At 53.4% G+C, this 11889-nt stretch overlaps 1 protein-coding gene across 1 annotated transcript; it reads right to left on the bottom strand.

Moving 5' to 3' along the window:
* Positions 1-10031: 10031 nt before the first annotated feature.
* LOC138737337 (octapeptide-repeat protein T2-like) lies at positions 10032-11592 on the bottom strand. The gene is made up of 2 exons (XM_069888092.1): positions 11414-11592; positions 10032-10500 (listed from the first exon to the last, which is right to left on the bottom strand). Exons 1-2 carry the CDS (start codon positions 11590-11592, stop codon positions 10032-10034), a joined length of 648 nt encoding a protein of 215 aa, XP_069744193.1.
* Positions 11593-11889: the final 297 nt, after the last annotated feature.

Here is an 11889-nt window from a genome sequence, read left to right on the forward strand (position 1 = left end):
GCCGGGGCCACCCTGCCTGATGGTCCCCTCTCCACCAGGCCGTTCAGTGGCGCCTAACCTCACACACCAACAGGGTCTATGGCTGAGCTGAAGCTTGGGCCCCTCTGCTGCATCTGGATCCTCAACTTGCTCGTCCGCAGCAAAGACCCCCACGGCGGAACGCTTCGTCCCTTGATCCATCCCCATTAGCCTGCTGCTGCTGCTGGGCAGTTCACAGAGTGGCCGAAGACACGACCGTTGGTACCTGCAAACGAGGAGTCCGAATGGGGCGGCAATGGTTAGAGGAGCAGAGATGAGTCATTTAATTATTTCCCCACTGCCCAGCTGTCTCCCCACAACTTTTGGTGCCCTGGCTAATCAAGAACCAAGCATTCTCTGCCTTAAATACACCCATTGACCCATCTTCCGCAACAAATTCCACCCTCTGGCTGAAGAAATTCCTCCGCTTCTTGTCCTAGACTCTCCCATCACGGGAAACAACCTTTCATCACTTAAAATGTATCAATGAGATCCCCCCCCCCCCCCCCCCACCTCATTCTTCTAACTTTCAACAAATACAGAGCTGTCAAATGCACCTCATATGATAACTATTTCATTCCTGGAACCCTCTCCAGTGTCAGCACATATTTTCTTAAATGAGGAGCCCAAAACTGCTCACAATACACTTAAATACTTAAAATCACATCCTTGCTTTTATATTCTATTCCGCCTGAAATTAATGCCATTATTGCATTGGCCTTATTCACCCCCTGTCCCATCCTACATGAGAATGCTCAAGGCCCTTTGCATCTGGGTATTTTCAGTTTTCTCCCCATTTTAAAAAATAGTTTGTTTTTTTTTCCAAAGTGCATGACCGTACACTTTCTGTCTTTACATTTCACTTCTCAGCCCTATTCTGATCGGTCTGTCCTCTGCAGCCTCCCTGTTTATTCCACACAACCTGCTCTTCCACCTACCTTTGTGCCGTCCACAAACTAGGCCTTAAAGCCATTTATTCCATAATCCAAATCATTAATATGCAATATTAACAGAAGCAGCCCCAACACAGACTCCTGTGGAACATCACACGCAGGCAGCAGCCAATCAGACAGTGATCCTCATATTCCAGCTGTCTGCTTCCTGCCAATCTGCCCACACGAGTATGTTTCTTATTACTGTAGGCTCTTGTTAAAACACCTCATGTGTAGCACCTTGTCAAAGGCCTTCTGATATACACAACATCCACTGCATCTCCCTTATCCAGCCACAAGGAATTCCAATAGGTTGGTCAAGCAAGATTTACCCTTAAGGAAACCATGCTGGTTTTGGCCTATCTTATCCTATCCCTCCCCCCCCCCCCCCCCCACCCAAGTACTCCGTAACCTCATCCTTTATAATCGACTCCAACTTCTTCACAGCCACAGACATCAGGCTATCCAGTCTATAATTTCTGCTGCCTCTCTCCCTTATAGGAATAGTGGGGTGACATTTGTGAATATCCAGTCCCCCAGGACCATGCCAGAATCTATTGATGAGTGAAAGACCATGACCAATGCCTCCACCATCTCTACCGCTACTTCTTTCAGAACCTGAGGGTGCCATCCATCTGGTCCGGGAGACTTCTCCACTCTTAGACCATTCAGCTTTCTTGAAATAGTAACTGCACTCACTCCCTGATGCGCTTTGACAATCTGGCACACTTAATGTCTTCCACAGGGAAAACTGATGCAAATACTCATTTCGTTCCTCTGCCATCTCATTGTCTCCCATTATTGCGGACCCAGAAATCTGGTTTTGAACCCGATAAGGATTTTGTGCATTCGCCCTGCGTCTGCATGGGTTTCCTCCCACCTTCCAAAACTATACTGGGTTCATAGGTTAATTGGTGTATTGGGCGGGCGGGCTCGTGGGCCTGTAACAATGCTATATCTCTAAATAAAATCATTGTATACAGGATGGAGATTGAGAACCTCATTGGGTGTTGCCAGAACAACAACCTTGCTCTCAATGTCAGCGAGACCAAGGATGTTAGGAAGGAGAGGGTGAGGGGGCCACACACCTGTCCACACTGATGGGACAGAGGTGGGGAGGGTCAGAACCTTCAAGTTCCTGGGAGCCCATAACCTCAGAAGTCCTTCCCAGAGCCTGCACACTGAGGCAGTAGTGAAGAAGGGACATTTTTTTTAAATTTTCAGTTTCTTTGGGTTTTTCTTAAGTTCCCTGAAGGGTTTGTGACATTACCGATATTTGGTTCTTGGTATTTGTTTAATTTATATTTTTACTTTGTTGTATTTGGGTACAAGAGGGAGGGGGAGAGGAGAGGGGTGGGGGAAGAAATAGCCTTTATGTTATATAATATTGCTGGAACAGATTGGGTTGTTTGGATTTGTCTGAGTCTTTGAAAATCAAAAATAAAATATTAAAACAAAATATTTTTCAAAGAAGTGTGTAGAAATTTGGAATGTGGTCAGTAACCCTATCAAACTTCTCCAGGGTGCTCTGTGGAATGTCTGCAAGTGGCCAGGAGTGCAGAAAATAGCCAGATCCATCACAGGCTCCGACCTCCCACCCATTGCAGACGTCTGTGCGGGGCGCTGCCTCAGGAAAGTGACCAATCACCCAATCACCCTGGTCACTACATCTTCTCACTGCTCCCTTCGGGCAGAAGGGACAGAAGCTTGTAGACAGCACCTCTGGCATCAAGAACAATTTATTCCCAATAGCTATCAGGCTCCAGAACCCTTGGTGCATCTATTAGGGACCATCCGCACTATCACAACTTTCTTTATTGCACTGCAGTAACTGAATATTTCTAATGTATTCATAATCTCTCAATTCAATTAGTTTACTAGGATAGTTTGTGTACCTGTTTGACTGAAGAATGTAAAATGTGTATGACAAGAAACTCATGATAAATCTTGGTTATTTTCCTATCCTTCGCAGAGAATTTCACAGACTGTTGTAACCCATTCACCCCACCCCATTGCTTAACCTCTTCCTTCTTTCCACTACCCTGCCCTTTATCTGCACTGCACTAACCCTTCCCAGCATTCCTCACCCCTTCCCTCTGTTCCCCCTTTCCTCCGTCTCCCCACCCCTTCTCTCTGTCCTCACTTTCCTCCGTCTCCTCCCCTTCCCTCTGACCCCCCTTTCCTCTGTCTTCTCCCCTTTCCTCTGTCTCCCTGCCTTCCCTCTCAGCCCTTTCCTCCATCTCCCCCTTCCCTCTGTCCCCTTTCCTCTGTCTCCCCTTTCCTCAATCCCCTCTTTCCTCTGTCCTCCCTTCACTCTGTTCCCCCTTCCCACTGTCCCCCTTTGCTATATCCTCCCTGCGTCACCCCCACTTCCCTCTGTCCACCTTTCCATATTTCCCCCATCTTCCCTTCACTGTCCCCCCTTTCCTTCATCTCCCCCTTCCCTCTGTCCCCCGTCTCCCCTTCCCTCTGTCCCCATCTCCTCTTCCCTTTGTCCACCCTTCCCTCTATCTCCTCCTTCCCTCTGTCTTCCCCTCACTCTGTCTCCCCTTCCCTCCATTTCTGCCCTTCCCTCTGTCCCTCCTTCTGTCCCAGTTTCCTCTGTTCCCCTTTCCTCTGTCCCCTTTTCCAAATCTCCCCTTCCCTCTGTCTCCCCTTCCCTCTGTTCCCCTTCCCCCTGTTCCCCTTCCCCCTGTCTCTCCTTCCCTCCGTCTCCCCTTCCCTCTGTCCCCCTTTCCTCCATCTCCCCTTCCCTCTGTCCCCCCTTTTATCCATCTCCCCTATTCCCTCTGTCCCCACTTCACTCCATCTCCTCCTTCCCTCTGTCCCCACTTTTCTCTGTCCCCTCCCCCTACCATCTGTCCCCCCTTTCCTCTGTCTCCTCCCCTTCCCTCAGCCCCCCTTTCCTCAGTCTCCCTCTTCCCTCTGTCCCCCATTTCCGATGTCTCCCCCCTTTCCTCTGTCCCCCCTTTCCTCTGTCTCCACCTCCCTCTGTCCTCAATTTCCTCCATCTTGTCCGCCTTCCCTTTATCCCACCTAACTCCGGATTACCCCTTTTCCTCTGTCCCCCCTTCCCTCTGACTCCCATCTGTCCCCCTTTCCTCTGTCTTCCCCTTTTCCCTCTGTCCCCCCTTTACTGTGTTCCCCATTCCCTTTGTTCGCCTTCCCTCCGTCTACCCTCATTCCCTTTGTTCCCCTCTTCGTCTCCCACCTTCTCACTGTCCCCCCTTTCCTCTGTCTTGCCCCCTTCCCTCATCCCCTTTCTTCTGTCTCCCCCTCAGTCCCCCATTCCTCCATATCGCCCCTTCCCTCTGTCCGCCCCTTCCCTTGTTCCCCTTCCCTCTGTCCGCCCCTTCCCTTGTTCCCCTTCCCTCTGTCCCCAACCTTCCCTCTGTCTCCCTTTCCTCCCCTTTCCCTCTGTCTCCATTTCTTCCATCTCCCCTTCCCTTTGTCCCCTGTTTCATCTGTAACCCCCATTTCCCTCTGTCCCCCTTTCCTCCGTCTCCTCCCCTTCTCTCTGTCCCACCTTTAATCCATCTCCCGCTTCCCTCTGTCCCCCTTTCCTCCATCTCAATCCCTTCCCTCTGTCTCCCATTCCACCTTCTCCCCCCCATGTCCACCCTTTACTCCGTCGTCCCCGTCCCCCATTTCGTCCATCTCGCTCGCCTTCCCTTTGTTCCGCCCTTAACTCCGTGTCCCCCTTCCCTCTGTCACCCCTTTACTCTGTCTCCCCTTTCCTCCGTCTCGATCCCTTCGCTCTATCCCCCCATTCCACCTTCTCCCCCCATGTCCACCCTTTCCTCTGTCTCCCCATCCCCCATTTCCTCCCGCCTTCCCTTTGTTCCCCCCTTAACTCCATGTCCCCCTTCCCTCCGTCACCCCTTAACTCTGGCCCCCCTTTCCTCCATCTCCCCTTCCCTCTGTCCCCCTGTAATGGAAGATTCTAACTGTGTTGTTTTTTTTTCTTTTGCAGCCTTTGTTTCTGCAAGGCAGAGAACCTGCTTGTTTTTAGAATCAGCAGACATAAGCTAAGTTCCACCGAGGGGCCAGAGATGCAGTTATCTGAAGAAAGGACATCTGTGTACCAAGAACTTTTAATCTTCCTGCTTGTTTTGGTCACAGACTGTCAGAGGCCTAGCTTTGATGCAAAATAAACCATTGTATTCAAAGTGATAAGCTGAAAATTATGTTAGCTTAGCTTGCTCACTTATCTTTCTTGCTGTGCTGGGAATAGGTGCTTAGGTAAGCAATTTATGGGTAATATAAGCCATGGTCCCGCTGCTGAAGTTTGAGACTCTCCGAGAGGTGGCAACATCTCTCAGCAAGAAGAAGAACTTCTAGAGTCCAGCCAACATCCCGGTCGGGGGAGGTGGAGAAGCTGCTACCGGCGCCCTGACAACTGACTACAAGTGTACAGTTGTTGCCTCGCTTCGGCAGTTGGGACCAGTCCAAGCATTGATAAGTGTAGTTGGGAAGGGCTTGCGTATTGGAGTTTGAAATCAGCTTTTGAATTTGTAATAAACATTTGTATAAACTGAACTACTCTCGGTGTGTGTGTTTATTTTCTTTCGGTAGCTCAAACACTTTGAGCAATCTAAAACGAACAAAATGAGAGGTATAAGTTTACACAAGGCACCTCCTTTCCTCCGTCTCACCCCCTTCCCTCTGTCCCCCCTTTCCACCGTCTCCCCCCGTGTCCGCCAGTTCCTCTGTCTCCCCAACTCTGTACCCCCTCTCTGTCTCCCCACCTCTGTCCCCCATTTCCTCCATCTCGCCTGCCTTGCCTTTGTCCCCCCATAACTTCGTGTCCCCTTCCCTCTGTTCCCACTTTCCTCCTCCCCCTTTTCTCTGTCCCCATTTCCTCCGTCATCTTCCCTCTGTCCCCCTTTATTCTCTCTCCTCCACTACCATCTGTCCCCTTTCCTCTGTCTCCTCCCCTTCCCTCTATCCCCCTTTCCTCCATCTCTCCATTCCCTCTGTCCCCCCTTTCCTCTGTCTCTCTCTTCCCTCTGTACCCCCTCTCCTCCATCTCCTACCCTTTCCCTCTGTCTCCTCTTTCCTGTCACCTCCTTCCATCGGTCTCCGCTTTTTTCCGTCCCCCTTCTCTCTGTCCCCCTTTCCTCCATCTCCCCCTTTCCTCCATCTTCCTCTTCCCTCTGTCCCGCCTTTCTTCCATCTCCCCACTGCCCCCTTTTCTCCATCTCCCCTTCCCTCTGACCCCCTTTCCCTCTGTCCTCCCTTTCCGATGTTTCCCTATTCCCTCTGTCCCCCATTCCCACTGTCCCCCCTTCCCTCTGTCCCCCCTGAACTCCATCGACCACTTCGCTCTGTACCGCCCTTCCTCCAATCCCCCGTCCCCACTTCCTCTGTCTCACCCACTCTATACCCCTTTCCTCTGCCCCCCTTTCCTCCATCTTGCTGCCTTCCCTCTGTCCCCCCTTTCCACCATCTCCCCAATGTCTGCCCTTTCATCTGTCTCCCCACTGTCCCCATTTCCTCTGTCTCCCCCCTCTGTCCCCACTTTCATCTGTCTCCCCCTCCCTCTGTCCCCCATTTTCTCCATCTGCCCCCACTCTGTCCACCCTTTCCTCCATCTCCCCCTTCTGTCCACTTTCCTCTGTCTTGCCCCTTCCCTCTGTCCTCCCCCATCTGTCCCCCTTCCCTCTTCCACACTTTCCCTCTGTTCCCTTTTCCTCCCTTTTCCCTCTGTCCCCCATTTCCTCCATCTCCCCTTTCCTCTGTCCCCTCTTTCATCCGTCGCCCCCACTTCCCTCTGTCCCCCCTTTCCTCTGTATCCTCCACCTTCTCTCTGTCCCCACTTTCCTCTGACTCCCCTTCCCTCTGTTTCCCATTCCTTTGTCTCCCCTTCCCTCTGTCCCCTCATTCATCCATCTCCCCCTTCCCTCCATCCCCTTTCCTCTGTCTCACCCCTTCCATCTGTCCTACCCCCTCTGTCCCCTTTCCCTCTGTTCCACACTTACCCTCTGTTCACCTTTCCTCCCTTTTCACTCTGTCCCCACTTTCCTCTGTCTCCCCTTCCCTCTGTTTCCTATTCCTCCAGCTCCCCCTTCCCTCTGTCCCCTCTTTCATCCATCTCCCCTACATTCTTTCCCACCTTACCTCCTTCTTGCTCCATTCCCTCTGTCCACCCTTTCCTTCATCTCCCCCTTCCCTCTGTCCTCCGTCTCCCCCTTCCCTCTGTCTCCCCCTCACTCTGTCTCCCCTTCCCTCCATCTCTGCCCTTCCCTCTGTCCCTCCTTTCTTCTGTCCCTGTTTCCTCTATCCCCCCTTTCCTCTGTCCCATTTTCCAGTCTCCCCTTCCCTCTGTTCCCCTTCCCTCTGTCTCCGCATCCCTCTGTCTCCCCTTCCCTCTGCCCCCCTTTCCTCCATCTCCCATTCCCTCTGTCCCCCCTTTCCTCCATCTCCCCATTCCCTCTGTCCCCCTTTCATACATCTCCCCCCTCTGTCCCTGTTCACTCTGTACCCACTTTCCTCTGTCTCCCCTTCCTTCTGTCCGCCTTTAACTCACTCTCCCCTTCCCTCTGTCCCCCCTTTCATCCTTCTCCCCCTTCCCTCTGTCCCCTCCCCTCTGTCCCCCCTTGCCACCTTACCACCCGTGTCTGCCCTTTCCTCCATCCCCCCTGTCCTCAATTTCATCTGTCTCCCCCTCTATCCCCCTTTCCTCTCTCTCCCCCTCCCTCTGTCCCCCATTTCCTCCATCTCGCATGCCTTTGTCGCCTTTTAACTCTGTCTCCCCTTCCCTCTGTCCCACTTTCCTCCGTCTCCTCTTCCCTCTGTCCCCCTTTCATCCATCTCTCCCTTCCCTCTGTTCCCCCTTTCCTCTGTGTCGCACCCTTACCCTTCCCTCTGTGCCCCTTTCCTCCATCTGCCCCCACTCCATCCACCCTTTCCTCCATCTCCCCCTTCTGTCCACTTTCCTCTCTTTTTTGTCCCCTTCCCTCTGTTCCACATTTTTCCTCTGTTCCCCTTTCCCTCTGTCCCCTATTTCCTCTGTCTCCACTTCCCTCTGTCCCCTCATTCATCCATCACCCCCACTTCCCTCTGTCCTCCCTTTCTTATGTCCCCTCCACCTTCTCTCTGTCCCCACTTTCCTCAGACTCCCCTTCCCTTTGTTTCCCATTCCTCCATCTCCCCTTCCCTCTGTCCCCTCTTTCATCTGTCTCTCCCTTCATTCTTTCCCACCTTACCTCCGTCTCGCTCCCTGCCCTCTGTCCACCTTTTCCATCATCTCCCCCCATGTCCGCCCTTTCCTCCATCTCCCCACTGTCCCTATTTCCTCCTTATTTCCCCTCTTTCCCCCTTTTATCCATCTCCACCCCTTCCCTCTTTCATCTGTATCCCCTTCTCGCTGACCCCCTTTTCTCCATTTTTCCCCCTTGTTGGCCCTTTCCACTGTCTCCCCATCCCCATTTCCACCGTCTCCCCCATCTATACCCACATTCCTCTGTCTCCCCTCCCACTGTGCCCCATTTCCTCCATCTCGCCTGCCTTCTATATTTCCCCCCATAACTCTGTGTCCCCCTTCGCTCTGTCCCGCTTTGCACCATCTCCCCCAGTGTCCAGTTTCCTCCATCTCCCCACTCCCCCCATTTCCTCCGTCTCCTCCCCTCTATCGCCACTTTTTTCCATCTCTTCCCCCCACCATCTGTCCCCTCTTTCCTCCGACTCCTCCCCTTCCCTCTGCCACCCCTTTCCACAGTCTCCCCCTTTCATCTCTCCCCCTTTCCCTCGGTCCCCACTTTCAACCATCTCCCCCTTCTCTCTATCCCCCCTTTCAACCATCTCCCCACTTCTCTCTGTCGCACATTTCCTCCGTCTCCCCTTCCCTCTGTCCACCCTTAATTCTGTCTCCCCTTCCCTCTTTCCCCTTTTTCCATTGTCTCCTCCCATATCAGCCCTTTCCTCCCTCCCCTGACCACCATTTCCTCCGTCTCAACTGCCTTTGTACCCCCTTCACTCCATGGCCCCTTCCCTCAGTCCAAAATTTCCTGTCCCCACTTTCCTCCATTTCCCCTTCTCTCTGTACCCCTTTACATCTGTCTCCCCTTCACTCAGTTCCTCTTTTCCTCCATCTCGCCCCTTTCCCTCTGACCCCTTTTCTCCATCTCCCCCTCAGTCCCCCTTTCCTCCATCTTGCCCCTTCCCTCTGTTCACCCCTTCCCTCAGTCCACCTTCAATCTGTCCCCCCTTCCCTCTGTCGCACACCTTCCCTCTGTCCCCACTTCCCTCCCTTATCCTTCTTTCCCCCATTCCCTCTGTCTCACCTCTTCTCTCTGACCCCTCTTTCCTCCGTTGACCCACTTCCCACTGTCCCCACTTTCCTCCGTCTCTTCCCCTTCCCTCTGTACCCCCTTTCATCCATCTCCCCTTCCCTCTGTCACCACGTCTCGATCCCTTCCCTCTGTCCCCCAATTCCACCGTCTACCCCTGTGTCCGCCAATTCCTCCGTATTACCCACATTCACTTTGTCCCCCCTTAACTCCATGTCCCCTTCCCTCTGTCCCTCTTCCCTCTGACTCCCTTTCCTCTGTCTTCCATTTTCTCTGTCCCCCTTATCTCCATTTACACCCCTTCCCTCTGTCCCCCTTTCCATCCATATCCCCTTTCCCGCTGCCCCCTTTTCACCATCTCCCCATGTCCACACTTTCCTCCATTTCCCCCTGTCCCCAGTTCCTCCACCTCCCCCCCTCTGTACCCCTTTCCTCTGTCTTCCCCCTCTGTCCACATTTCATCCATCTTTCCCACCTTCCATTTGTCCCCCTTAACTCCGTGTCCCCTTTCCCTCTGTCCCCACATTCTCCCCATTCCCTCTGTCCCCCTTTCCTCCTTCTCCTCCTTCCCTCCATCCCCTTTGTCTCCATCTCCCTCCCCTTCCCTCTGTCACCCTTTCCTAAGTCACCCACTTCCCTCGGTCTCCGCTTTCCTCCATCTCCCCACTTTTCTCTTTCCCCCCTTTTGTCAGTCTCCAGAAATCCCTCTGTCTCCCCTTTCCACCGTCTCCCCCAGTGCCTTCCCTTTCATCTGTCTCCCCCTGTCTCCCTATTCCTCCATCTCCCCCCATCACCCCCTTTCCTCTGTCTCCCCCTCTGTCCCCATTTCATCTGTCTCACCCACTTTCCCTTTGTCCCCTTTTAAGTCCATGTCCCCCTTTCCCTCTGACCCCACTTTCCTCATTCTCCCCTTCCCTCTGTCCCCACATTCCTCCGTCTCCTCCTTCCCTCTGTTCCCCCTTTCTTCCATCTTCTCCCCTTCCCTCTGCTCCCATTTCCTCCATCTCCCCTTCCCTCTGTCTCCCTTTCCTCCATCTCCCTCCCCTTCCCTCTGTCCCCCTCTTTCCACCGACTTCCCCTTCCCTCTGTCACCTTTTCCCAAGTCACCCCCTTCCCTTGGTCTCCCCTTTCCACTGTCTCCGCCAGTGCCTGCCCTTTCCTCCGTCTCCCCCTTTCCTTTGTGTTCCTCTTCCCTCTGTCCCGCCTTTCCTCTGTCTCCCCCTTCCCTATGTCCCTCTTTCCTCCATCTTCCCTTACCCCTGTCACACCTTTCCCTCTGTCCTCTATTTCCTCGTCACCATTCCCTGTGTCCCCCTTTCGTCTCCCCTTCCCTCTGTCCCATTTCCTCTGTCTCCCCTTTCCTCCATCTACCCCTTCGCTCTATCCCCCAAACTCCGTATACACCCTTCCCTCTGTTTTCCTTTTCATCCATCTCCCCCTTTCTTCTGTTCCCCCTTTCCATCATCTCCCCCGTGTCCACCCTTTCCTCCGTCTCCCCACTGTCCCCATTTCCTCCGTCTCCTGCCCTTTATCCCCACTTTCCTCTGCCTCACCCGCCTTTGTCCTCCCTTAACTCCGTGTCCCTCTTCCCTCTGCCCCCTTTCCACTCTCCTCCTTACCTCCATCTCCCCTTCGCTCTGTCCCACTTTCATCAATCTCCCCTTCCCTCTGTCCCCCTTTTCTCTGTGTCGCACCCTTCTTTCTGTCCCCCCTTTCCTAAATCTGCCCACACTCCGTATATCCTTTCCTCCATCTCCCCCTTGTGTCCACTTTCCTCTGTCTTGCCCCTTCCCTCTGCCCTCCCCCCTCTGTCCCCATTCCCTCAGTTCCACACTTTCCCTGTTCATCTTTCCTCCCTTTTCCCTCTGTCCCTCATTTCCTCTGTCTCCCCTTCCCTCTGTTTCCCATTCCTCCATCTCCACCTTCCCTCTGTCCCTTCTTTCATCTGTCTCCCCTTCATTTTTTGCCACCTTTCCTCCACCTCACCCCTTCCCTCTGTCCCCATTCCACCGTCTCCCCCATGTCTGCACATTCTATCTCCCCGTGTCCCAAGTTCCTCCGCCTCCCCTCTCTGTAGTCCCTTTTCTCTGTCTCCCCCCTGTCCATATTTCATCCGTCTTTCCCACCTTCCTTTTGTCCCCCCTTAACTCCGTGTCCCCCTTTCCCTCTGACCCCACTTTCCTCATTCTCCCCTTCTCTCTGTCCCCACTTTCCTCCGTCGCCAACTTCCGTCTGTCCCTCCTTTCCTCCATCTCCTCCCCTTCCCTCTGCCCCCATTTCCTCCATCTCCCCTTCCCTCTGTCTCCCTTTCCTCCATCTCCATCCCATTCCTTCTGTCCCCCTCTTTCCATCGTCACCCCTTCCCTCTGTCTCCCTTTCCTAAGTCACCAACTTCCATCGGTATCCGCTTTCCTCCATCTCCCCACTTTTCTTTGTCCCCCTTATCCTCAGTCTCCAACATTCCCTCTGTCTCCCCTTTCCATTGTCACCCTCTTCCTTCTATCACCCTTTCCTCAGTCATCCACTTCCCTCGATCTCTGCTTTCCTCCATCCCCCACTTTCCACCGTCTCTTCCCTCTTCCCTCTGTCCCCCTTTCATCCATCTCCCCCTTCCCTCTCTCACCCCTTTTCTCTGTCTCGATCCCTTC

The sequence above is a fragment of the Narcine bancroftii genome, chromosome 6, assembly GCF_036971445.1.
Source record: "Narcine bancroftii isolate sNarBan1 chromosome 6, sNarBan1.hap1, whole genome shotgun sequence".
In the NCBI taxonomy this organism is placed as follows: Eukaryota; Metazoa; Chordata; class Chondrichthyes; order Torpediniformes; family Narcinidae; genus Narcine; species Narcine bancroftii.

Excerpts from the sequence above, each read along its gene's own strand:
- LOC138737337 (XM_069888092.1), bottom strand. The coding sequence starts at position 11,592 with ATGGAAAGAGGGGGACAGAAGGAATGGGATGGAGATGGAGGAAAGGGA. Across the intron at positions 10,501-11,413 it reads GGGAGAATGAGGAAAGTGGG|GGGTAAGGGAAGATGGAGGA; the intron begins GTCAGAGGGAAA and ends AAGGTGTGACAG.